We start from the raw sequence: 27,754 nt of genomic DNA on the forward strand, positions 1-27,754 counted from the left end.
ACCTCATCAAGTTACCCTGTATCCCATGTGCATTTGCTTTCTTGATACGTCTCCCATGTGGGACCTTGTCAAAGGCTTTGCTGAAATCCATGTAAACTACATCAACTGCACTACCCTCATCTACACACCTGGTCACATGCTCAAAAAATTCAATCAAATTTGTTAGGCATGACCTCCCTCGGACAAAGCCATGCTGACTATTCCTAATCAAATTTTGCCTCTCCAAGTAGTGATAGATTCTCTCCTTCAGAATTTTCTCCAATAGTTTCCCTACCACTGATGTGAGACTCACTGGTCTGTAGTTCTCCGAATTATCTCTACAACCTTTCTTAAATAGTGGGACCACATTAGCTGTTCTCCAGTCCTCTGGCACCTCCCCTGTGGCCAGAGAGGAATTAAAAATTAGGGTCAGAGCCCCTGCAATCTCCACCCTCGCCTCCCACAGCATCCTGGGACACAAATCGTCCAGACCTGGAGATTTGTCCACTTTAAAGCCTTCCAAAACCTCCAATACCTTGTCACTCCCTCTGACAATTTGCTCAAGAACCTCACAGTCTCTCTCTCTAAGTTCCATATCTACATCCTCATTCTCTTGGGTGAAGACAGATGTGAAGTATTCATTCAACACCCTACCAGTGTCCTCTGGCTCCACCCACAAATTTCCCCCTTGGTCCCTAATAGGTCCTACTCTTTCCCTGGTTATCGTCTTCCCATTGATATAGAATATCTTGGGATTTTCCCTACTTTTACCAGCCAGAGCTTCCTCATATCCCCTCTTTGCTCTCCTAATTGCTTTCTTAAGCTCCATTCTACACTTTCTGTATTCCACTAATGCTTCCGTTGATTTGCTCTCCTAGTATTTGCTAAAAGCCTCTCTTTTCCTTCTCATCATACCCTGAATGTTTCTGGTCATCCATGGTTCTCTGGGCTTGTTGCTCCTACCTATTACCCTAGAGGGAACATGTTGGGCCTGCACCCTCCCCATTTCCTTTTTGAATGCCCCCCACTGCTCTTCTGTAGATTTCCCAACAAGTAACTCTTTCCAGTCTACCTTGGCCAGATCCTGCCTTATTTTACTAAAATTCGCTCTCCCCCAATCCAAAACCTTTTTTTGCAACTTGTCTATTTCTTTATCCATAACTAGCTTAAATTGTACCATGTTATGGTCACTATCACCAAAATGTTCCCCTACCAACACATCAACCACCTGTCCAGCTTCATTCCCCAGAATTAGGTCCAGCACTGCACCCTCCCTTGTTCGATCCTCTACATATTGAGCTAAAAAGTTCTCCTGTATACATTTTAAGAACTCCACTCCATCTAAGCCCTTAACACGATAACTATCCCAATTAATGTTGGGAAAGTTGAAATCACCTAATATAATTACCCTATTATTTTTACACACCTCTGCAAATTGCACACATATTTGCTCCTCAATTTCCCGCTGACTATCTGGGGTCTATAATAAACACCTAGCAATGTGGCTGTCCCTTTTTTATTCCTAAACTCTACCCATAAAGCTTCATTTGATGCCCCCTCCAAGATATCATCTCTCCTTACTGCAATAACTGACTCCTTAACTAATATTGCAATGCCCCCTCCTCTTTTACCCCCTCCTCTGTCTCGCCTGAAGATTCTATATCCCGGGATGTTGAGCTGCCAATCCTGCCCCTCCTTCAACCATGTCTCCGTGATGGCTACTATATCACAAATCCACGTGTCAATCATTGCCCTTAACTCATCCGTTTTACCTGCAATACTCCTGGCATTAAAGTAGAGGCCTTCCATCCTGGTCTTACTCCCTTGAAACTTACTTCCGCTGTATTCCCTCTGACTTGTTTGCTTTCCTGTGCTTAGCTGTGTCCCTATTCTGCTAGCAATCTGCGTCCTCTTCCCCTGCCAAGTTAGTTTAAACTCCTCCCAACAGCACTAGCAAACCCACCAGCAAGGATGTTAGTCCCCCTCTGGTTCAGATGTAGACCGTCCTGCTTGTACAGGACCCACCTTCCCCAGAAACGGTCCCAGTGGTCCAGGAATCTAAAACCCTCCCTCCTGCACCAACTCTTAAGCCACGCGTTCATCTTTGCTATTCTCCTATTTCTATACTCGCTAGCACGTGGCACTGGGAGTAATCCAGAGATTACAACCCGAGAGGTCCTGCTTTTTAGTCTACTGCCTAACTCCCTGAATTCTTGATGCAAGACCTTATCCCTCTTTCTACCTATGTCATTGGTACCAACATGTACCATGACCTCCGCCTTATCACCCTCCCCTTCCAGGATGCCCTGCAGCCGTTCAGTAACATCCCGGACCCTGGCACCAGGGAAGCAACACACCATCCTGGAGTCACGTTGACGGCCACAGTAGCGCCTATCTGTTTCCCTGACAATAGAATCCCCTATTACTATTGCTCTTCCTCTCTTTCCCCCTTCCTGTGCAGACAGGCTAATTGCGGTGCCAGAAGCTTGGCTCTATCCGCACTCCCTGGAGGAACCAGCCTCATCAGCCTCCAAAATGGAATACCGATTTGCAAGCGGGACCCTAGGGGACTCCTGAACTACCTGCCTGTTTCTCTTGGACTGCCTGGTGGTCACCCATTCCTTTCCTTCCTCAAGTCCCTTCAGCTGCGGTGTGACCACCTCTCTATACGTGCTATCCACAATGCTCTCAGACTCACGGATGCTCCACAGTGTTTCCAGCCACCGTTCCAGCTCTGAAACCCGAGCTTCCAGGAGCTGCAGCTGGACACACTTCCTGTACACATGCTGGTCCCGGGGACTGGAAATGTTCCCGGATTCCCACATGCAGCAAGAGGAGCAAACCACAGCTTCAAGCTCTCCTGCCATGACTAAACCCTTTAAATTTAAAACTATAGAAGATTATAATTAAAAAAACAATTAAGTCTTGCTAAAACAATGACTTACAATTCAATCCACTTTGAAAAATACTCACCAGGACTTACTCACCAGTCAGCTGTGCTCTTTGGAAGCTCTTGGTTGGCCTCACTCTGAGGACAGGTAGGAAATGAAAGGAGCTCCTCGCTCCATCCTCACCGAACTTCCTCAGTTACCAAACTTCCACTATAGCACTCTAATGCAACCCAAGTCAGCACTCCAGGGTGTCAAATTTGTACAAAGGAAATTATGAAGGTAAGAGGGGCAAATTGGCTGAGGTGGATTGGGAAAATACATTAAAAGGTATGACAGTACATTGGCAATAGATAGTCTTTAAAGAAATATTACATAGTTTACAGCAACTGTACATTCCTTCACGGCCACCAAGGGGCCTGCAACCGATGACCACAACCTTCCCAAAATCTCTGTCCATGAAAAAATGCCAAGAGAGATACCTTCCATCTCACTGACACCCATTGGCCGTCTTCTACTTGGGCCGTAACATTTTACTTGAGGCTGATGGCCACTTAGCAGGCGCGAGGCAATAATGAAGATGACTGGACAGTGAAGACTTGAAATAAAGTTGATGGTTTATAAACATTGACTACAAGTCTATCACTGTCAATTTTATAAACACACAAGTGATTCCTTTTGTGAAACAATAAATCTTTCTCTTCCTTTTCCTCTTCTTTTTCTTTCTTTCTTTTCTTTTGGGCCTCCTTATCTCGAGAGACAATGGATACGCGCCTGGAGGTGGTCAGTGGTTTGTGAAGCAGCGCCTGGAGTGGCTATAAAGGCCAATTCTGGAGTGACAGGCTCTTCCACAGGTGCTGCAGAGAAATTTGTTTGTCGGGGCTGTTGCACAGTTGGCTCTCCCCTTGCGCCTCTGTCTTTTTTCCTGCCAACTACTAAGTCTCTTCGACTCGCCACAATTTAGCCCTGTCTTTATGGCTGCCCGCCAGCTCTGGCGAATGCTGGCAACTGACTCCCACGACTTGTGATCAATGTCACACGATTTCATGTCGCGTTTGCAGACGTCTTTATAGCGGAGACATGGACGGCCGGTGGGTCTGATACCAGTGGCGAGCTCGCTGTACAATGTGTCTTTGGGGATCCTGCCATCTTCCATGCGGCTCACATGGCCAAGCCATCTCAAGCGCCGCTGACTCAGTAGTGTGTATAAGCTGGGGGTGTTGGCCGCTTCAAGGACTTCTGTGTTGGAGATATAGTCCTGCCACCTGATGCCAAGTATTCTCCGAAGGCAGCGAAGATGGAATGAATTGAGACGTCGCTCTTGGCTGGCATACGTTGTCCAGGCCTCGCTGCCATAGAGCAAGGTACTGAGGACACAGGCCTGATACACTCGGACTTTTGTGTTCCGTGTCAGTGCGCCATTTTCCCACACTCTCTTGGCCAGTCTGGACATAGCAGTGGAAGCCTTACCCATGCGCTTGTTGATTTCTGCATCTAGAGACAGGTTACTGGTGATAGTTGAGCCTAGGTAGGTGAACTCTTGAACCAATTCCAGAGCGTGGTCGTCAGTGTTGATGGATGGAGCATTTCTGACGTCCTGCCCCATGATGTTCGTTTTCTTGAGGCTGATGGTTAGGCCAAATTCATTGCAGGCAGCCGCAAACCTGTCGATGAGACTCTGCAGGCACTCTTCAGTGTGAGATGTTAAAGCAGCATCGTCAGCAAAGAGGAGTTCTCTGATGAGGACTTTCCGTACTTTGGACTTCGCTCTTAGACGGGCAAGGTTGAACAACCTGCCCCCTGATCTTGTGTGGAGGAAAATTCCTTCTTCAGAGGATTTGAACGCATGTGAAAGCAGCAGGGAGAAGAAAATCCCAAAAAGTGTGGGTGCGAGAACACAGCCCTGTTTCACACCACTCAGGATAGGAAAGGGCTCTGATGAGGAGCCACCATGTTGAATTGTGCCTTTCATATTGTCATGGAATGAGGTGATGATACTTAGTAGCTTTGGTGGACATCCGATCTTTTCTACTAGTCTGAAGAGACCACGTCTGCTGACGAGGTCAAAGGCTTTGGTGAGATCAATGAAAGGAATGTAGAGGGGCATCTGTTGTTCACGGCATTTCTCCTGTATCTGACGAAGGGAGAACAGCATGTCAGTGGTCGATCTCTCTGCACGAAAGCCACACTGTGCCTCAGGGTAGACGCACTCGGCCAGCTTCTGGAGCCTGTTCAGAGCGACTCGGGCAAAGACTTTCCCCACTATGCTGAGCAGGGAGATTCCACGGTAGTTGTTGCAGTCACCGCGGTCACCTTTGTTTTTATAGAGGGTGATGATATTGGCATCGCGCATGTCCTGGGGTACTGCTCCCTCGTCCCAGCACAGGCATAGCAGTTCATGTAGTGCTGAGAGTATAGCAGGCTTGGCACTCTTGATTATTTCAGGGGTAATGCTGTCCTTCCCAGGGGCTTTTCCGCTGGCTAGAGAATCAATGGCATCACTGAGTTCCGATTTGGTTGGCTGTATGTCCAGCTCATCCATGACTGGTCGAGGCTGGGCTGCATTGAGGGCAGTCTCAGTGACAGTATTCTCCCTGGAGTACAGTTCTAGGTAGTGCTCAACCCAGCGGTCCATCTGTTTGCGTTGGTCAGTGATTATGTCCCCCGATTTAGATTTGAGGGGGGCGATCTTCTTGATGGTTTGCCCAAGAGCTCTCTTCATGCCATCATACATTCCTCTGATGTTTCCGGTGTCTGAGGCCAGCTGAATATGACTGCATAGGTGTTGCCAGTAGTCGTTTGCGCAACGCCTGGCTGTTCTTTGTGCAGTACTTCTGGCTGCTTTAAGTGCTGCGGATCTTAACTCGCTGGGGGCTTTCTTGTAGTTCAACAGTGCAGTGCGCTTAGCGGCTATGACAGGTTCCAGCTCTTCATTATGAGATTGAAACCAGTCTGCATTTCTCTTCGCACTTTTGCCGTAGGTGGTCAAAGCTGACTCATAGATGGCATCTCTGATGTGGGCCCACATGGTCTCAGCATCCCCTGTGGGAGTGTTTTGAAGGGCTGTTACAAGTGAATTTTGTAACAGCTGTGGGTGAGAAATTCTGCTCGTGTTGATGCGCGGGTGGCCCTTCTGCTTGGAATGATGCAACTTCTTTGGTCTGAGTCTAACCTTGCTGCACACCAGGGAGTGGTCGGTGTCGCAGTCCGCACTGTGGAAGCTGCGTGTGATTTGAACACTGTTTAAGGCGGCTCGCCTTGTGACAATGAGGTCTAGCTGGTGCCAACGACGCGATCTTGGGTGCCTCCATGAAACCTGGTGACAGGGTTTAGTGTGAAAGAACGAGTTGGTGATGCAGAGGTTATGATAGGTACACAACTCAAGCAGTCTCTACCCGTTCTCATTCATTCTTCCAACGCCATAGCGCCCAAGGCAGGAGGGCCATGAGTCATGGTCGGCCCCAACCCTGGCATTAAAGTCCCCCAGCAGGAATAGGTGTTCGGTGTTGGGGATGCTGCTAATGATGTTATGGAGTTGTTCATAGAACTGGTCTTTAGCTTCAGGTGGGGAGCAGAGTGTTGGAGCATAGATGCTGAGTAGGTGTACTGGACCAGAGGTGGTGAGCAGTCGGATAGACAGTATGCGTTCCGAGCCATTTGAGGGAGGCTCTATCATGCTGAGCAAGGAGTTTCTGATGGCGAAGTCCACTCCATGCTGTCTTGGTTCTTCAGGATCCCTGCCCTGCCAGAAGAAGGTGTAGTCTTGCTCTGCTAGAGAGCCACTCGCGGGGAGGCGAGTCTCCTGAAGTGCTGCAATGTCCACATTGAATCTACTGAGCTCGTTGTTAATGATGGCGGTCTTCCGAGAATCGTTGATTTGTGTAAGGTCTTCCGACAGGCCAGGACACATAGTTCTGACGTTCCAGCTTGCAAAGCGAAGGGCTGGTACCTTCTTTCCTTTTTTCATGTTGTTTGGTGCGGTGTATCAGTCCACCTTTCGGGCAATGACCCTGAGCTCCCATTGAGGCAGGCAGACTGTGGCGGGACAGAACCTTATTGACCGGGGGCTGCCCGGTTTGAGGCGGGCGGTAGCTGTCCAGTGAGGTGCAATGACCTCTCCCACCGACAAAGGCAACCCGTGGCGCCCAGTTTCTACGCCAATTTATCTGGACTTATAACCCGTAACTGCTGCCTTCCGTGTTGTTTTAGTCGCTGTGAGGCAACTATGGAGTGACCTCTCCATGGCGCATGCCTGGGCAAATTTATGGAGGTTGAGAGTTGCCCAGTCGTCAAAACCCCCCTCTCGGCCTTTCTGGTGGGGTCCAAAGGAGTGCAGGACACGACGTTTGGCACCAGTATGGCTGCAGGAACCGCCGGAAACATGCCAAAGGTGACACATGACCGCCTACGGGGTTCCGCTCCGGATTATCTGTTAGGGTTTCCTCCCTTAGCTTTGGTCTCTCCCGAGACGCCCACAAGGCAGTGGGGTTGTTGGGGCCCCTACACAGGTGTAGGGTGGTGCCGGTGGGAGGAGGGGATGCAAGGAGGAGGGGTAGAGGGAGGGGGTGGGGGGGGGGGGGTGCAGGGGAAGGGGGTGCGGGGTGAAGATGGTGCGAGGGGGGTGCGGGCTGGGACGGGGTTGTGAGGGGGGTGAGCTGAGAGGGTGGAGCAGGGAAGGGGACGGGGGGGGGTGGGGTGGAAGGGGGGTAAAGGGGGGGGGGAGGGGGGGGGGAGGGAAGCTGGTGCAGGTAATAAGCCATTTCCTCAGTGCCCACCATCGACGTCCGGAAAGCTCATCCACGTCCTTCGGGAGGTGAAGCATCATTTGGCAGACTTAGAGGTGATTACATTTGCTAAGGGTTTTTTTTTTTGCAGCGGTTTAAATAAAGGCATGCAGCATTGCCGACAGTGCGCTGCAGATGCTCTCCGAGCCATCTCCCGCGGGCGCTTTGAAGTTGCGGACGGGGGGGCCGTTCGTTCCTTTTCCTATTACTTCTATATGGTGCTACCCATGTGGCTTCAGCAGAGCTAGAGGCAGATTACTCGTCCTTTCGGTTTAGGAGCCCATGAGGGCCCCGCCAAAGACAGCCCCACCTGCAACTGTCATGGGGCAGACTCAGCCATCAGGACAGGAGTCAGCATGTAGGGCTATGACAGAGGAGCTGGGGAAATATGGTAGGAGTGGGAGTGCCTTGAGCAGGGCATTCGTTCTCTATTTTCCCTCTTGTGGCCCATCCACACTTCTCTGCTAGCCAAGAGCTGGAAGGCACTTTTGCTGTACTTCGGTGAGGGACTGACTAGCCAAGGTGATGCTTTCCTCTATCCTGTTTTAAGCTGGCAGACTGAGTGCAGGCCATTGGTCTGGGCCAGCATGCTCTCAATTGCCTGCCACATCTGATGCTTCATGCGGGCAGTCAATCTTTCCATGGAGGTGGACATCAGTGCAAATGCCTGAGATATCATGGCACTCCTGATAGAGATGGACTCCTCCAATGTGTCTCCAGTCATGCACAGTGCATCTGCAAATGTTGACAGAACCTTACACATTTTCTGCTTGTGCTCTAGAATAGTCCTCCTTCATCTATGACCCCCGAGGCTTAGCATCTGCGTCCAGTGGAACAAAGTTTGAAGTCTCCTGTGCCCACTGGGGCTCTCCACTGCTGTCCTTGTCTCCAACACCTGCTGCTGCTCCTCACTTGTGATGTCTGGTTCACTGTGTGACCGCGTGCCTTGGAGGCCCCAATGAGTTGTGTGTATCTGAGCTGGTGGAGGGTGCGCTTGAGTCGTGTTCTGGTGTTTCCTCAGGGTCCGTGACCTTCTCTTGAGAACTCCTCAGTCTTCTCACACACCAGCTCCTGCATCACACTTAAAAGATATGAATTAGGACTGACAAGGGAAAAGGGTTCAAAGTCATCAATATGCAAATCATCATATTTCAGTTACTGGTGACATCAGTTCAACATGAGTGAATGTTGTGTGCCATGTGGCTGTGTGATATCTAATTCTGTCACCAGGTATTTTGGAGTCCCCCATCTTTCCATCTCCAATGCCCATGCACTCTGCCACTCTGCTGATCTCCATTACCTCCTCCTCCCCAGTGGCCAGGGTGCTAATGACTAGAGGGCCAGCCCCAGTTCTCCACCTCTTGGAATTCTGCACTTTCTTCCCCTGCAAGGAAAGAAAGCTGTGAGTTATGAGGGATGGAAGGACAACATTTGTGCAGGATGACTGAGGGATGGGTATGAGATGGCAATAAGATGAAGGTGAGTGTCAGTGATGACTATTCAGATGGAGATGTGAGGAGGTACCTCAAGAGAGAGGAATGAGTGGAGCTGCAAGGTGTGTTGGCCTGAGGAGTGTTGTGCAGGAGAAAGCTCAGAAAGTCAGATTGTGGGGGTTGGCACTTGAATACGGGATGCCTCTCACCTTTCCCGCCCTGATGAGGTCAATGAACCTATTTTGATGCCGTAGCGATGTGTGAGGTACCACACTCCTGCTGCTGACCTCCTGAATCACTTCCAGCCACGCCTGCTTCGTTTCAGAGGCTGGCCTCTTCCTCCTGTCTGCTGGGAAGAATGTTTTTCTGAAGGTCCTTAAAGCCTGCAGCATGACCTCCAGGGATACCAGAGAAATGGGGAGACAGTCTTCTCTCTCTATCTCTGACAGTTCTATAATGGATCCATTCTGACCTTTGTCAGGGTCCTTTTAAATAGGAAGGCTTTAACAGTCAGATGTGAGTCATCACTCTCACCCGCTCTATTTGGTTGGCTAACACAGAAGCAGGATGCTAATGCTGTGGCTGAGTTTAAAAAGCCCCAGCATTGCCTGCTTCACTAACTGTCAGGTCCCTGAACAGAAATAAACGTTAAAATTCTGCCCATTGTCTTAAATTCCTACCTCTGCAATTTTGATGTAACCATTTCCTTTTACTTTGAATTTATTTTAATCTACTTTTAGTTTATTTTTAGGGGGTTAATGACTACATTAAAATATCCCAGGAATTTAATGTTCATGTGTTTTGCTCAGGCATCCAGATTGTAGGTAAGGAAATTTTTAAGAACTTCCACTATTACGAAGTGTGTGGAAGTACTCTGGAGTGTTTTTGTAAATGTAATGGTGAGTTGCTGAATTTGCCAGAGAGTGTTGCTGCAGCCTCACAGGGTTGGCAAAGGAGTGCCCTGTCCACACAAAGGTTTCAGCAGGTATGGGGACAACAGTGGCGAACCCTCTGGGTCTGCAGCATGATAGGGAGATGGAACAGAGGCTATGGGGAGGGCAAGCTCTGCATGATGGAAGCTCCTTGACAGTGACAGGAAGCTGTTTGGCAGGCCAGCCAACACACTCAGTATCTTGGTGTGAATGCCCATCAGTGCTGTCCTGTATGCTGCCCCATTGAAGTCCTCATTTGCACCCTCTGCAGCAGAACCTGTGTGCAAACTTGCTCTCTGTTAGGCTGGCAAACAAACTATCCTTTCCCCCGGCCTGGCTGCAGCCCACTCGTGCCCAGATGACTCAACGTGTGCTAATCCCAACATTATACTTGCTTCCAAGGTATGTGCAGTGTCAACATCTGAGCTGGTGGCTGTGAGTGCCAGATCAAGTGACTGGGCCGCTACATTAGTCTCCACATCCAGATCATTTATATAAATTGTGAACAGCTGTGGTCTAAGCACTGATCCTTGCGGTACCCCACTAGTAACAGCCTGTCATCCTGAGAATGACCCATTTATTCCTACTCTGTTTTCTGTCTGTTAACCAATTCTCAATGCATTGCAGTACATTACCCCAATCCCATGTGCTCTAATTTTGTTTACGAAGCTCCTGTGTGGGACCTTATCAAAAGCCTTCTGAAAATCCAAATACACCACATCCTCTTGTTCTCCTTTATCTGTGTGACAAGTAACATCCTCAAAAAACTCTAACAGGTTTGTCAAACATAATTTCCCTTTTATAAATCCATGTTGACTCTGCCCAGTGTTACGACCAGGTGTGAAAGGTGCCTAGGGGTCTCTTGCTATCTTCACCTGGTCTTATTGTAACAGTGTTTAATTTTAAACACACTGTTTTGAGTTCCCTCTTTGTGAATCCGTGTTCGCAACTTTCCAATTATATGGCAAAGAAATGAGCACAAACAGGCTTTCTTTGGTTTAAAGAAGAAAGATGAAATTTATTACACCTTAAACTTAACGATAATACGGTTAACACCTACGGATATATGATGCGCCCACGATATCATGCACACGCGATACACACATGCAAATAGGGACAGAAAAGAGAAGAAAAGATAAGTAGAACAGTTAGAGGCAATATCTTGTTACTGTTTCTCAAGCTCGCTGTAGTCCTTTATTGAAGATATGGTATTGTGTTTTTTTGGGGGCCAGTAGTCTTCTTAAAACCTTGTTCACATAGGAAAACTTTCGTTCTTTGAGCTTCATGTGTTTTCACAAGATTCAGTTCCATGGGAAGGAGATGGAAGCAGGCAGACAGGAGAGGAGATGTTCTCAGTCCATGAGCACATGGTGTTCTGTTCCAATTCCTTTGTTGGGAGTTCAAATCCAAAAAAACTCCCAAGTTGCTCAGCAGGTTAGTCATATGATTAGCTCCTGATATGGAACAGTCTCTCCTGCGAGGTTTGTGGACCTTAAAGTCTCTGGAATGCTGGCTTCCCCCATCTTCAACGTCTGTTGGTTGAATGAGTCAGGGCATGACCCTTTGTCCTTTGTTCCAACACTGTCGGTGGACATTGGAAATGTCTTTCCAGCCAGGGGCTTGCAATTTTAAGTTTTAATGTTCATGTGGTGAAATCATGTGTGCCTCAGTCTTGGCAGGTGGGGTTTGCCTGACATCTCCACACCCAGTGGAATGAAATGCGATTTGAAGAAAATGGTGCATTTCATCACAGAGTTTGAGAGAAATATAAGATACAGAAAGAAACCATGCATTTCTGTCATTCATTTCCATTCATTCACCAATCTTGAAGCTCATTAAAAAATGATCTGTTCTGGGTGCCTGGGCTGCTTTAATTTCCCCTTTTTTTAGGTGAGTTAGTGGGGGGGGGGTGCGAGTCTATCATGAACTCTGACTTTTGGCTTCAGGGGATGGGTGGTTCCCTTTTCTTTGTTACTGTCCCCTTTGTTCTCTGGGACACTCCTACCTGCAGTTATTTGTGCAGACTTAACTGCATTCTCCTGTGACACTTCGACTAGGTGAGGCATCACCCTCACGGTTTCTCTGCCCCATAGAGGTCTCTCTTTGTCTCTGCAGGTTCCTGTAAATACTGTTAGCAACTCTGGCGGGGTGCTTCTAGAGTCTGCATTTACATAGGAGGATGTGGGGTCTAACTTATCACATTTTTCGGGACTGGTTGACCGGGCGGTAGGGGTTTTCATCCGGGATTCTTCCCGGACTTCCTTTGACCTGCCCTCTTGTCGCTTTTCTCCCTTCTCTTTCTAAACTTTTGCTAGCCTTGTGCCTGCCCGTCCCCTTTTGCTCTCGGTGGGGTCCCTTACAGTTCACCAGCCCTTTGCTGGAGGGTCCTCCTAACACCAGTACAGGGCTCAGGGGTGCAGGTTTCACTGTAGGTTGGGGTTTCCCCTCAACCTGGCACACGTGGCAACTCCTACACTACTCCACCGCATCCTTGTGGAGTTTTGGCCAGTCAAACTACTGCTTTATGTAGGTTTTGGTCTTTCATATACCAGCATGTACAACCACTGTAGTCTCGTGTGCCCTTCTTAATATTTCTCCCCGTTACCTCTGCAGCACCAATAACTGGTGAACTTGCCCTCAGGTCTGTGAGGAGAACTCCATTTCCTCATCAGTACCTCATTCTTTAAATAGCAGCAATCAGGGACTCCCTCTGCTTTACTTTCAGACTGAGCAGCCTGTGCTAACTCGCGCTATACTGGGTCAGCTCGCTGAGCCTCAGCTTAGGGAAAATCCATTTAATTTATCCCCTGGGTCTCCTAACATTCCAAAGAAACTCTCGGACAGGCAGACTTCATGGTCATTTGCCTGCAGTGTCAATGCAGTCTCCTCTGGGGGAGCTGGTTTGATCATGACCTGACCCACTACACATTCAGGGACTCTGCAGGAGACCGTCTCCTCCCACAGCCCTGCCTCTCTGACCTCTTGCAGTCTTTCTTTCACTACTGGGGGTGGAGGGGGGGGGGGAGGCTACCACTTTTACCCCAGCCAGATCATTACCTAGGAGCAGGTCAATCCCGTCCACAGGCAAACTAGGGACAATCCCTACAGTCATCGGTCCTGAAACTAGGTCACACTCCAGGTGCACCCGGTGTACAGGTACAGGCATACACTGCCCTCCAATACCATTCACCACTATTTTGGTGTCCACTGCACTCTCTGGGGGAAAGGTCAGGCCTTTTCCCAGTAAAAGGGATCTGGTGGTCCCTGTGTCCCTGAGAATCACTATGGGCTTGCTTGCCCCACTCGAGGGATATGGAGTTACTTTCCCTTCATACACAAAACCCTGATAACCTTCAGGAATCCGATTAACTTTTCCTGCACTGGCTGTAATAAGCTTCCTGGGTTGTACCCTTACTGCAGTCAAAGGCATAGCCCATTCCGTGTTTTCCATCAGGACCTCGTCTTCACTGAGTGGGCGTGCCCTGATTAACCCTACCGGTTTCCCCATTAGTTTCCAGCAGGCAGCTTTTAAATGCCCTGCCTTATTAAAATGGAAGCACACAGGTCTCCAGGTCTCACTCTTGCTCACAGCACCTTCCTTTTTGGCTGGAGGAGGGCCCCCTGTGTCTCATGCTTTCCTTTCTCTCCCAAGACTGCTTGGGCTCCTATCACCTACCACCCTTTGTCCTGTTCAGATTTGTGGGGGTGATCAGGAAAGGTTCTCCCCTGGGAAACAGACTTATAAATTAAAGCAAATTCATTGGCCAGAACAGCTGCTTGCTGGGCTCCCTGAAACCGCTGCTCCTCGACATGAGTTTTTATTGAGAATGAGAGAGAGTTTTTAAATTCCTTTTAACAGGATCACTTCTCTGAGAGTCTCATAACTGAGCTGCATTTTTAAAGCCCTCAGCCACTGGTCAAAAGCCAGCTGCTTGCTTCTTTCAAACACCAGATAGGTTTGACCAGCTTGCTTTTTGAGGGTTCTAAACTTCTGGCGTTAGGCTTCGGGTACTAATTCATATGCCCCAAGGATTACATTTTTGGTCAGTTCATAGTTTGATGAACTCTCATCTGGCAGCAAGGAATAAACCTCATGGATTTTTCTGGTTAGTTTGCTTTGCAGTAAAAGAGACCAGGTCTCAGCTGGCCTTGCCAGTTTCTCAAAAGTCACGAAAAATGCTTCCACATCTTACTCATTGAATTTTGGAATTAATTGAGCAAGTTTTAGCAATTTTGTACCCAGCCCTGAGTTGTGTTCCTCCATATTGGCCATGCTTTCACTGGGGTTACTGTGTTGCCCCCTAGTTAACTCGAACCGCTTCAAGTCTCGTTCTTCGCATTCTTTCCGGAATATTCTTTCTCTTTCTCTCTCCTCTCTCTTTCGTTTCTTCTCCTGTCTTTCTTTCTCTTCACGTTTCATTTGGAAGGCTCTCTCTCCCTCTCATGCCTCTCTCTTTTTCTGTCTCTCTCTTTCTCTTTCCTTGTCTTCTAATTTAAGTTTCTTTTGTTCCAATTGTATCTTTGCTAGCAGTACCCTCTCTGGGTCTGCTTCTAACACTGCTTCTGCTTCTTCAGATTCAAGGGAAAAATTGTTGGCCACTAGCCTCAGGAGATCAGACTTCCTGGCCTTGCCACATAGTGATCCCACACAGCTCAGCCATTTTTCTCAACTCCTCCATAGACAGTACTTTTAACTTTATCACAAGGTTCTTCACCCTGGCTTGGAGAGCTACTCACTTCAGTTGCAGACATGTTAGTATACAGTCACACACAACCAGAAGAAAACCTGTATTGAGTTGCTCTTTGTGATATGGAACAATTTGGCTCCCCACTTCCAATTTCGCTCGTTTGTCTGTGGGTAACAATTCGGATGCTAGCACACAATTTCTGTTACGACCAGGTGAGAAAGGTGTCTAGGGGTCTCTTACTATCGTCACCTGGTCTTATTGTAACACGGTTTCATTTTAAACACACCGTGTTTTGAGCTCCCCCTTTGTGAATCCTTGTTCACAACTTTCCAATTATAAACCAAAGAAATGAGCACAAACAGGCTTTCTTTGGTTTAAAGAAGAAAGATAAAATTTATTAAACCTTAAACTTAACCGTAATACGGTTAGCACCAACAGATATACGACATGCTCATGCTAGCGTGCACACGCGATACACACATGCAAATAGGGACAGAAAAGAGCAGAAGAAAAGATAAGTAGAACAGTTAGAGGCAATATCTTGTTACTGTTTCTCAAGCTCGCTGCTGTCCTTGATTGATGATATGGTCTTGCGTTTTGTTGGGGTTCAGTAGTCTTCTTAAAACCTTGTTCATGTAGGACACCTTTCTTGCTTTGATTTTAATGTATTTTCACAAGATTCAGTTCCATGGGAAGGAGATGGAAGCAGGCAGACAGGGGAGGAGATGTTCTCAGTCTATGAGCACACGGCGTTCTGTTCCAATTCCTTTTGTTGAGAGTTCAAATTCAAAACAACTCCCAGGTTTCCAATTACAAGGCTAATGTCAAAGGGATGAAGGGCTATGGGGAAAAAGCAGGAAAAGGGTACTGAATTAGACGATCAGCTTTGATCTTTTTTGAATGGTGAAGCAGGCCCAAAGGGTCGAATAGCGTACTCCTGCTCCTATTTTCTATGTTTCTAAGGCAAAGAAAGGAGCACAAACAGGCCTTCTTAGGTTTAAAAATGGAAAGCGAAATTTATTAAGACTTAAACTCTAATTCAGTTAACACCTATGGATACACACCGCGCCCTACGCTAGCATGCATACGTGATGTGCACGTGCAAATAGAGACAGAAAAGAACAGAAGAATAAATAAAGTAGAGAGGTTTGAGGCAATATCTGAAGAGTTTCTGTTACTGTGCTTCGAGCTCACTGTAGTCCTTTTGTAGATAATTCTTGCTTTTCTTTGGGGCCCAGTATTATTATTAAACCTTGTTCACTGTAGGAGACTTTTCTCTCATGGGGTTCATATGTCTTCATTGATTTCCGAGGCTGGTGAGAGCGAGATGAGAGCAGATAGGAGAGAGGTCTTTTCAGTCCAGGAGCAAACAGCTTTCGGAGTTCAAATTCTCTGTAGCAATTTCAAATTCAAAAAACTTCAACAGCTAGTTAGACATGTGACTAAACTGGTCTGACCACGTCTGTTTGTGTATTCGGCCATCTTAGCAGTTAACCTAGAATGCCAGCCTCTCCGCCTGCAATGTCTGGTAATCAAAAGTCCATTGTGGATTAAATTGGAGCAGAGAGTGGCCCCTTTGTCTTTTCCAAGCACTGTCTGTTACTATGCAAATGTCTTTCCAGTCAGGGCCTTGGCAACAACTTGTAATAGGCCTTCTTTTCTTCCCAGCAGCAATTTTAAAATTTAATGTTCTTGTAGCGAAATATGTGTCTCATTCTTGGCAGGTGGGGCCTGCATGACGATAACCACCAATGCATCCACTGTCTCCTTCAATACTTTGGGATGTAGGGATTTATCAACTTTTAATCCATTTAATTTTTGGAGTACTACCTCTTTATTGATACTAATTTCTTTCAGTTCCTCATTTTGACAAGTCCGTTGGTTCCCTAGTATTTCTGGGAGCTTTTCTGTATCTTCCTCCGTAAAGACAAACTCAAAGTAATTGTTTAGTCTCTCTGCCATTTCCCCATTCTCCACCACAAATTCTCCTGTCTCTGTTTGTAATGGACCCACATTGTCCTTGCTAATCTTTTCCTTTTCACATATCTGAAGAAGCTTTTACAGCCCACCTTTGTTTCTCACTAGCTTGGATTCATATTCTCTTTCCCTTTCTTTATCAGTTTCTTCGTCCTCCTTCGCTGGACTCTAAATTGCTTTCAGTCCTCGGGCTTACCACTTTTTCTGGCGACCTTATAAGCCACTTCCTTTGATCTAATGCAATCTTTAACTTATTTTGTTTGCCACAGTTGATTCACCTTTCCTGTTGAGTTTTTGTGTCTTAGAGGAACGTACATTTGTTGTAGACCGTGTAATACTTCTTTAAATACTAACCATTGCCGGTCCACCGTCAAATCTTTTAATGCATTTTCCCAATCCACCATATCCAAATTGCCCTTCATACCTTCATAGTTTCCTTTGTTCAGAATCTTGTTAGTTCCTCAGGGAAACCATGTAAGCACAGGAAATAAGGCTACGTTACTGTAACAATGCCATTTTTAAAAAAAAAACTGAATTAGATTTAGATTATTTTAAAGAGGCATATGTCTTGTATCTAGAATATTTCAACACTTTCTGAATCAGTCATTTATTTGAAGGCTTACTAATCATTATATTGTTTGGAGAATTATTGTGGTTTACATATTCTCTCTCCCTTCTCTAGTGCCTCTGACCTTTTCCCTCTCCCCTCAACACCCACCCCTCCCCCACACCCCTCAGTTTTTTTTTTGTCCAGTAAAGTAGGTAGATGATGCCCTCTCATGTCCTACTTGAGGTGCCCACTGCATTTTCTCAATGTCACATACATGCTTGGGAGCCTGCTCAACAGAGAATAATGGGTACAGAAATACCTCCTAACAACCTGCGTCACAGCACACTGGCACGTCAATGCATGCTGACCGAATGCTGGGCACAAAATCATATTCAAGTGTCGTATTGGATGAGCAGTGTTTGGCCATGCAGATTTTTTGTGTCCGCACATTTTTGTGGAATCTCGGTGCACTGTGATGAGGTGTTTCTAGCTTCTGGGAATGATGGCTGTAAGCCTAGTTCTTCTCTGTTCCAAGTGAAACAACAATGTCACAATAAGAGGCTCAGTAGCATAGAACAGCCTACAAGTGAGAATCAAGCATTAAAAGAGGCTCCCGTTACCTTTGATCTAAAGGTTCCTCTACTGCACTGTAAAGAGTTGATATCTCCTTATCAATGCGAATGAAATCTGCACTCTGGCTGCTACTTCACCTGAAAAGAGTTTTGTACAGTAACAAGCCTAAAAGGAACTTGAGCTTGCTTTGTGCTGTCATGTACAGTCCTTGCTAGAGTGGATGGGAGCCAACACCTCAGTTGTTGTAGTCTTATTAATTTTCAGGACTTTTCTTTTGTTGTGCACATTGAAGTCAGGAATGTCAGTGCTAGGATTGGACAATATTGCCATTTTTGGCTGCAAGCATGTGACGTTTACATGCGCATGAATTAGATTCAAAGTAAATCTCCCTTTACAATATCCCATCCTAGACCAGTTACCTTGCTTATATTCAGTGTTAAATTCCCTTGCTACTGTCCCATCAGGTACAGTACATGTTGGACGCAGAGGAAAACTCCCCCTACTGTCTTAACAAGCAATTCTATTTCAAACAGGCAGCACAGAGAGGAGACGTTTCATCTCATTGGTCTGTGCTGGTTTTGAAGTCTGTCCTTTTTACCTCGAGTATCTATATGCCAATCCACTCTATCACTCTGTACTGCTCCATATGTTGTTAAATTACATACATTTGCAGGTTTACTGAGTGAACCTGCCATCTGTTCTTGATGAATATTTTTAATCCAGTTTCTTTCACTTTAAAAACAAAAGGCAGCACATGCCCAGTAGTTATAATGATTGTGATTTGAAGTGCTTCATCAAGCAACTTTTTAAAAATTCATTCATGGGATGTGGGCGTCGCTGGCCAGGCCAGCATTTATTGCCCATCCCTAATTGCCCTTGAGAAGGTGGTGATGTGCTGCCTTCTTGAACCGCTGCAGTCCATGTGGGGTAAGTACACCCACAGTGCTGTTAGGAAGGGAGTTCCAGGATTTTGACCCAACGACAGTGAAGGAACGGCGATATAGTTCCAAGTCAGAATGGTGTGTGACTTGGAGGGGAACTTGCAGGTGATGGTGTTCCCATACATTTGCTGCTTTTGTCCTTCTAGTTGGTAGAGGTCGCGGGTTTGGAAGGTGCTGCCTAAGGAGCCTTGGTGCATTGCTGCAGTGCATCTTGTAGATGGTACACACTGCTGCCACTGTGTGTCGGTGGTGGAGGGAGTGAATGTTTGTAGATGGGGTGCCAATCAAGCGGGCTACTTTGTTCTGGATGGTGTCGAGCTTCTTGAGTGTTGTTGGAGCTGCACCCATCCAGGCAAGTGGAGAGTATTCCATCACACTCCTGACCTGTGCCTTGTAGATGGTGGACAGGCTTTGGGGAGTCAGGAGGTGAGTTACTTGCCGCAGGATTCCTAGTCTTTGACCTGCTCTTGTAGCCACGGTATTTATATGGCTACTCCAGTTCAGTTTCTGGTCAATGGTAGCCCCTAGGATGTTGATAGTGGGGGATTCAGCGATGGTAATTCCATTGAATGTCAAGGGGAGATGGTTAGATTCTCTCTTGTTGGAGATGGTCATTGCCTGGCACTTGTGTGGCACAAATGTTACTTGCCACTTATCAGCCCAAGCCTGGATATAACTTATAATGTGTCTTCTGTATAGTGAGGTCTTGGAGCACTTTACAGAACGAAAAGAGAAAAGTAAGGACTGAGCACAATGAAACACACCTGAAAGTGGAATAAAACAGAAAGTCAAGAAAGGTGGGAAGGTTTGGAGAGGGAATTTCAGTAGGCAAGAGCATAACAACTGAAGGAACGGTGTCAATGGTGGAATAGTGACTGGGGAATGAGAACTAAACTGATGTTGAGGAGGAGAGGGGAGTTTATGCAAGAAGCAGGTTGGAGAAGATCATTGAAGAAGGATCAGACAGACTATGGAGGAATTGGAAAGCTAGGATGAGAATCTTAATCGATTCAGTGGAGCTTCATTCCAGTGGACCTAAGAGTGATAGGTGTGGAAAGTAAGTCAATTATTCAATGAAGTACATTTTACTGTTCTTCTTTCAAAACTGTAGAACTCAATTCCTTTATCCTACAATCTATAGGATTTTAAAATCCAAGCTTTGTTTCAATTCATCACCATTTCTGATTTAACTTGTCTTTTCTACTTTTTTCCCCAACCTTGCCAGGTATTCTTGATGGTGAAACTTGTCCTTCACCTGATTCTCAAATTTAACAACAGATCAGTGCATGCGGGATGGTGCTCTTGCTGCTGTGATATGTTTAGTTATGGGTCAAAGTTGATATCTGAGGGGAGAGAGCAATGTTCGTCTCAACCCTTATGAGAATGATGGAGTTGTGTGGTTCCTGAGGTGGCAACAGCAGAGAACTGAAAGAAGTGGAACAGGGAGTAGCACTTAAAGATAACCCAGAATACACTAAGATTTGAGGAAGCAAGCATGTTGTAGAGGTGGGGTGGGGTGGGATTACTTTCCCCTCCCTCCCAGAACAATGATTGGGTTCCCCTTCTCCTCACCTTCCAGCCACCAGCCTCCATATTCAACAGATCATCCTCCGCCATTTCAACCACCTCCAGCGTGATGCCACCACCAAACAGATTTCCCTTGCACAAAACCATGTTGACTCTGCCTGATTACCTTGAATTTTGCTACGTATGCTGCTATACCGACTTTATTGATAGGGAAAATGCTAGAAGCTACGACAGACGTTAAGGTAACTGGCCAGTAGTTTCCTGCTTTCTGTCTCCCTCCCTTTTGAACAAAGGAGTTACATTTGCTATTTTCTGATTTAATGGAACCTTCCCCGAATCTAGGGACTTTTGGAAAATGTATCAACTATCTCACGAGCTGCTGCTTTTAAGACCCTATGATGAAGTCCATCAGGACCTGAGGACTTGTCAGCCGTAGCTCCAACAGTTTTCTCAGTACCAGTTCCCTAATGATTGTAATTTTCTTGAGTTCCTCCCTCCCTCCCTCCCTTTTCTGATTTGCAGCTATTTCTGGGATGTTACTTGTATCCTCTATGGTGAAGATAGATATAAAATACCTGTTCAATTCATCTGCCATCTCCTTATTATCCCTTATTAATTCCCCAGACTCACTTCCTGTAGGACCAACACTCACTTTGTTAACTCTTTTTTTTAAATAGCTAGAGAAACTCTTACTATCTGTTTTTATATTTCTAGCCAGCTTTCTCTCGTACTCTAATTTGTCCCTCCTTATTAATCTTTTAGTCATTCTTTGCTTTTTATATAATGTCCAATCTTCTGGACCTGCCACCCATCTCTGCGCAACTATATGCTTTTTCTTTAAGTTTGATACTAGCTTTAACTTTGTTAGTTAACCAAGGTTGGCGGGTTCACCCCTTGGAATTTTTCTTTCTCATAGGAATGTATCTATTCTGTAATATCCCCTTAAATATCTGCCATCTCTATTGACCTATCTCTTAACCCACTTTACCAGTTCACTTTTGCTAGCTCTGCTTTCATGACCTCATAATTACCCTTATCTAACTTTAAAATACTAGTCTTAGACCCACTCTTCTCTCCCTCAAACTGAATATAAAATTCAATCATATTATGATCGCTGCTGCCTGGGGGCATCTTCACTATGAGGTCATTAATTACTCCTTTCTCATTGCTCAATACCAAGTCTAGTGTAGCCTGCTCTATCGTTGCCTCCAGAATGTGCTGTTCTAAGAAACTATCCTGAAAACATTCTATGAACTCATCTAGGCTACCTTTGCCCATCTGATTTTTCCAGTCCATATGTTGATTTAAAATCCCTCATGATTATCGCTGTACCTTTCTGACAAGCACCCATTATTTCTTCCTTTATACCCCGTCCTACCATGTGGTTACTGTTACGGGGCTTGTACACCACTCCGGCAAGTGACTTCTTGCCTTAACCATTTCTCATCTCGACCCAAACCAATTCTACATTCTTGGTTTCCTGAACTTAGGTCATCCCTTTCGATTGTGCTAATACCATCATTAATTAACAGAGCCACCTCTCCACCTTTTCCTAGCTTCCTGTCCTTCCTAAATGTCATATACCCTTCAATATTCAGGTTCCAATCTACACCATCCTGCAGCCATGTCTCTAATGGCTATCAGACCTGCTTAGTATTTCTTGCATTTTCTGTTTCTATTTCAGATTTCCAGCATCCGCAGTGTTTTGTTTTTGTCTTATTAAATCTACACCCAACTGACATATACATGACCTGGAAATACTTGGTGCTAACACCGTAAAAGTGCCTAAAAAGGCAAGTGTTCCATTCCCCATCCCTCGTCTTGATGGAAAAGAAAAAGCAAGCTCATACCACAGAGATGTACCACCAAAGGGGAGGAAGACACAGAAATCAAATTTTCTTGGGTTGGAAATGATACATATTGAGCAACGTAACTGCAGCCAGACTGGTGCCAGCGTTAGGTATGAAGTAACACTAGTAGATGATAATTTCACGCCACTTCAAGTTCAGGTTCACACTAACTGCTGCGACAACAACACTGTTAACTTTAAAATTGAGGTTTAAATAGAACCCTTGTGGCACGTTGAACTGGCTTTTAAGTTGATGTCCAAGAATAACACTCTGCCCCCTTAATTTATTTAAACACACAATCTCCCTGGCAGTCAGAACCATAAATAAATCAGCAAGATCTCTGTGCACAGTCTAAACTGTTTGATAGGGTAATTCAGTCTCAGCAGGAGTCACATGTTGACACTTCCATTAAAACCAACATGCGCACCTTGATAATGTAACCATTCCCTGGATTCTGTTACTGCTGCTGTTTACTGAAGGGAAATGTGTACAATCACTTAGCAGTTCTTTACAGTGAATTGTACGGTTTGATTATGGGATAGAGTTAGACACTTGCTTTGAACTTGGGTTCTTTTGTTTGCTGGTTCTACAGGCGGGCTGGGTTTGAGCAGTACCAACTCAGTTTATTCAGGCATGGGGCCATAGCAGTAATGTGGCAGTACGTAAATCTAAATTAGTAAACTTGCTTAAGGAAACCACAGGATGGCTATGTGAGAAGGTTAAAATAATACACTGGTGCAGTAGAGGGTGCTTCTGAGGTTAGGCTGAGGCATACATTGGGTTGGAGTACAGGAAGCTTATAGAGTCAACACAGACTTTTTTATTACTCGTTTTTAATTTGGGCTAATAGATAATTCAAATTGAGCAACGTTGAATTAAGATGAGTAAATTAATGATTCTGCATAGACCTTCTGCTGGATTGGACCCAGGAGTGACTGTAATGGAAAAGGTTCCATTACCTGGCACTAACACGCCTCACATTTTAATGAGCACAAAAGTGCAAAATATAAAACTTTGTTTGGAGACTTTAGGGTTACAGGGCAGGTGACAGTGACAAAGTGCACGACAACATAAGAAAGATGAAATCACCAGTAAATAATTTATTAAAAGGTTCAGCTTACATAATAGATGCAGGTTACCAATCAGCTTCAACAATGCAGACTGTCTCAGTAATCCAGTCCCCTGCTCGCTTGTTGGAATAAAGCTCTGTTTTGCAGATGGTGTATGTAAGCTTGGAATGTTTGTGACTCCTTGTAATTTTGGATGATCTAAATGTTGGTTGAGCAGCACAGAATATTAATGGACCTAAGGGGAATATGTTTTTGAAAAAAATATCTTTCTTGTTTTTCTCCACTTTTGTCCCCTCCGCCGCACCCTCCACCCCCCCCCCCCCGCCCCCCCAGCCCCCCCAATGCAAAATCATGGCTAGAGTAAGGTTACACAGTTCCCCAGCTGCTCTTCAGTACCTCACCGAGAAAAACCATCCTTCATGTGTGAGCTGACAGCTCTATGTAACATCAGGCAATTTACTACAAATGTGAAGCTATCGATGAGCATTTATATCTTCACCTGACTTCCACATCGATGCACTTTCCAGCAGGTGTCATTGGATTGTGATCAGCACTGAGAACTCAATTTTTTTTTTCTTTTCTAACCCCTTCTCCCAATGAAGGTATTGAGGACACATGTAGGCCTCCTACCACTTCCCCATCAGAAGTCAGCTAACTCAACACAGTTCAGAGATCAAGCCTGGAACACTGGGTCAGTTCTGCACCAGGCAGTTTTTTCAGCCATTGGGAAAGTCCTGAAAAGAAATATTTGTGTCCAGGACTGAAATGATTATTTCATGGGTGGAGCTGGAATAATAAGGTTTGTTTGCATGTGGGCTTTGGTATTTGATCCTGTGATGTTCCAGTCAAGGCCATGGTGCCAACCCACTTGTCACTGTTGTAACCAGCATTGTGGTTCCACATGAAATTCAGATGTTAGAAAACCATAGATGGGTGGGAGATTGAGATGGACAGTATTAGTAAGGTCAAGGGGCCTGTATTTAGAGAGAGAGAGAGTTAAGAGATACGTTGAGAAGGAAGTGTGGCTCGCTGAGAAAAGATACAAGCCAGTTTAGCCCTCTGGATTTTTCCTGCTTCCAAATAAAAATGTTTGTTCATACCAATGTCAATTGTGTCTTTGACTTTCATTTACCTGTCCATTATTCACAAATACACAAACCATAACCTTTTTGATGGAACAGCCAAAACCCAAATCACTGCTATCTTTGAAGACGACATTGGGTGATCATGTGTGAGTGCCCCATGGTGACTCTATGTTCTGATTTCTGCCTTCCTATGGCAGAAATAGCTGGCACAATGGGCAAGATTTAAAAAAACCTACATATAAGATCGCAGGAACAGACCAGTGACTAGTATTCTATGATACCGTGCAGTGGAGTGCCAATACATCATGAATCAAAGGAAACCCTGGTAAAGGCATTGCCGAAATCAGATTTTGATACAACAAATAAGTACATTAATCTGAGAAATCAAATTTCCCACCAGGACATGACCTAAAAACTGCACTTGATATTGATTCCCTGCATGCAATACCTTGGGAAATAGACTACCACTTGGTTCAAATATCTTTTGTCAGCATGTACTTTCTGTCACCTTTCTTCCATTATAAATTCCTATGTCCACCTTTATAATAGGAGCCATTTATGGAAACTTGTCACACTGTAAGTACATCCTCCTCCTCGCCCCCAATAGAGGCACTGCAGTGCTGCTACTGACAGGAAGGCGACCAGTTTACTTAAGTTATTTCCATTATTAATGTTGGCACAGGAAATTATAATGGAAATGGAAAAGTAAGGACAGAATGCACGGTTTTCAATTGGGGACTAATTTAGATTTGCAAACCCTCGTCCAATTATCTCAGCCCTCTTACCATCTTCATATGGGGACTGCACTTGATTTTGACTCCCCTTGTGCAATGATACTAAAGGTCAATTAGTTTTAACATTAAAATGAAATGAGTTTGAATTTATTTTTTATCCACTGTCTCCCAGGTACCACAGCTCATTTTGATCCATATTGAGAAAACTTGGCTGAAAACCGGCCCTGTGGTTGGTTTATTGTCAGTTAAGGGCTGGATATACCGCAAGTTAATAGTACAAAACTGTCCCTAGTTTGGAATAAACTTCTCTGCTCTGGGAAGTGGTGTCATTATGGTGGTAGTGGTGGGAGAGCTTTTCTGAAGTTGGGCTAAGGAATACTGTTCAGGCATTGTAATGAGGATGTTACTCTGTATCTAAGGAATGTGATTCATTCCCAGTATTAACATCTAACACTTGATGAGTATGGAATTCATTTTAAAAAAATGATTACCATAGAACCATAAAAATAAATTACAGAGTAGTCAGTGAACTCTCATTCATTTGGTTTCAGACTGAGTTGGTTGAAGATTTTCGGGCCTTGCGGAAGACAGCAGAGGACATGAAACTATATAATGCAGACATAGTGTTTTTCTCCTTCTACCTTGGCCACCTTTTCGTCTTGGAGTTCCTGGCCTGGTTGACAGTGTCATATTTTGGGACTGGCTGGCTTCCAACTCTCCTTACTGCCTTAATCCTGGCAACCTCACAGGTAAAAAACAGTCATAATCACATAATCAGATCAATGAAGGGCATGAACTCAGGCGAAATGAGAAATACCTAAGTGAAGCAGGGTGATGTACTATGTTCGATCTTTTCTCCAGGGTGCAAATTCAAATTAAGTTTAATCAAATGGGATGATCTCTTCAGTTAGATTTCAGTTAACAATCCTGAAGAATAGGAGTTTGGCAAATCCCAGCGACGGATCCAGAGTACAGGGAGTTTAACTAATCTTATTCCAAGATCCTAAAAGGTGGTATGTTCAACTACGTTCAATCACTGACATATTGGGTTGAATTTTTCAAGCTCACCGCCAATCCCGCATGAGATGTGCGATGCTAAACTGCCACGATATTTGGCAAGGCAGTTCGTTTACATGGAGAGGGTGGCGCACCCGCCCCAGATGACATAGAGGGGATGGGCGCAACGGCATCCAGCGTCACTGCGCAGGTGCCGATGACATTTTTAAAGGGCTTCAGGCTCTTCCGTTTTATTTCAATATTTAAAGTCACAGTTTTCTGAAAAATAAAGTTAAACATTTATTCACAGTGCCAATCCCCTCTCCCACAACCCCCCCAATGACTTTATTTTTTGTACTTATCCCCCCCACAAAAAAGTAAACTCTTGATCCCGACCTTCCCCCCCCCCCCGCCTCCAAAACTTTTTTTACTTTAACCTTCTACCCCTTTCCACCATCCCCTCAACCAATCGCGTTAGTTTTTGCGGTTCCCCCTGCCCCGAAAACTTCACTCCTCCCCCCTTCCCACCAGTCTTCTGTCTCAGATCTCTGAATGGAGATCCAAAGGTGTGGGAGTTCTGGCAACTGGCCAGAATATCAGTGTGGGACAGCTGTTGCGGCCAGGTAAATAATTATTCATTAATTACCATTGATTTTAATATTTAAATTAAGTCTCCATCGCCGAGTGGCGGGGGGCGTCATGAGGCCACGCCGCTGACGGTAAAACGGAGCGGGGCCTTCCCGGCATCAAGTCAGGAGGTATATTCCAGGTTCCTCACCCCACCACGACCCCCGACATCAGAGGGCTGGTAAAATCCAGCCTGTTGTCTATTTCCTAGCCCTATGATGTAAAGTGGGTAAGAGATCATGTTATAGGATCAAACAAATACTCCTTCAGAAAACTATGGATTAATTAAGGATAGCCAGTTAAGATTTCCAAAGTTGTATATGACAGATTTGATCAGCTTTTCGAAGAAATATGCAGTATATTAATAAAGGAAATGTAGGGGCTGATTTTTACCTGGCCCGTTTCCTCCGGATGGGCAGTTAAAATTGAGCAGGTTACTATCCAGCTCATATCCTGATCCTTTCCAGTATTAAACTGCAGAACTTTGCAAGTGGATGAGGAAGCTGCCTAAAGCAGCCAGGGCACTTTTCAGAATCACGGAATCGTTACAGTGCAGAAGGAGGCTGTTCAGCCCATCATGTCCACACTGGCTCTCCGAAAGAGCAATTCCCTCAGTGCCATTCCCCTGCCTTCTCCCTGTAACCCTGCACATTCTCCCTTTTCATATAACAATCTAATTCCCTTTTGAATGCTTCAATTGAACATGCCTCCATCACGTTCTCAAGCAATGCATTCCAGACCTTAACCACTCGCTGCGTGAAAAAGTTTTTCCTCATGTCACTTTTGCTTCTCTTATCAAATACTTTAAATCTGTGCCCTCTCATTCTCAATCCATTCACGAGTGGGAATAGTTTCTCTCTATCTACTCTATCCAAACCCCTCATGATTTTGAATACTTCTATCAAATCACCTCTCAGCTTTCTCTTCTCCAAGGAAAACAGTTCTAACTTCTCCAGTCTATCTTCATAACTGAAATTCCTCATCCCTGGAACCATTCTTTTCTGTACTCTTTCCAATGCCCTCACGCCTTTCCTAAAGTGCGGCACCCAGAATTGGACGCAGTACTGCAGCTGAGGCTAAACTAGTGTCTTATACAAGTTCAACATAACTTCCTTGCCCT

General features: G+C 45.4%; 1 protein-coding gene across 3 annotated transcripts in view; it reads left to right on the top strand.

The window, feature by feature from the left end:
- fads2 (fatty acid desaturase 2) overlaps window positions 1-27,754 on the top strand; it is an 87,735-nt gene that overhangs the window by 25,110 nt on the left and 34,871 nt on the right. For 2 of the 3 annotated variants that reach the window (XM_068046175.1, XM_068046174.1), the window contains exon 3: window positions 25,563-25,760. The exons of the other annotated variant lie outside the window; for it this stretch is intronic. In XM_068046175.1, the coding sequence (XP_067902276.1) occupies window positions 25,563-25,760 (198 nt within the window). The remainder of the gene's footprint in view (window positions 1-25,562; window positions 25,761-27,754) is intronic. 3 annotated transcript variants of the gene reach the window in all.

This window comes from Heterodontus francisci, chromosome 14 (genome assembly GCF_036365525.1).
Source record: "Heterodontus francisci isolate sHetFra1 chromosome 14, sHetFra1.hap1, whole genome shotgun sequence".
NCBI lineage: Eukaryota > Metazoa > Chordata > Chondrichthyes > Heterodontiformes > Heterodontidae > Heterodontus > Heterodontus francisci.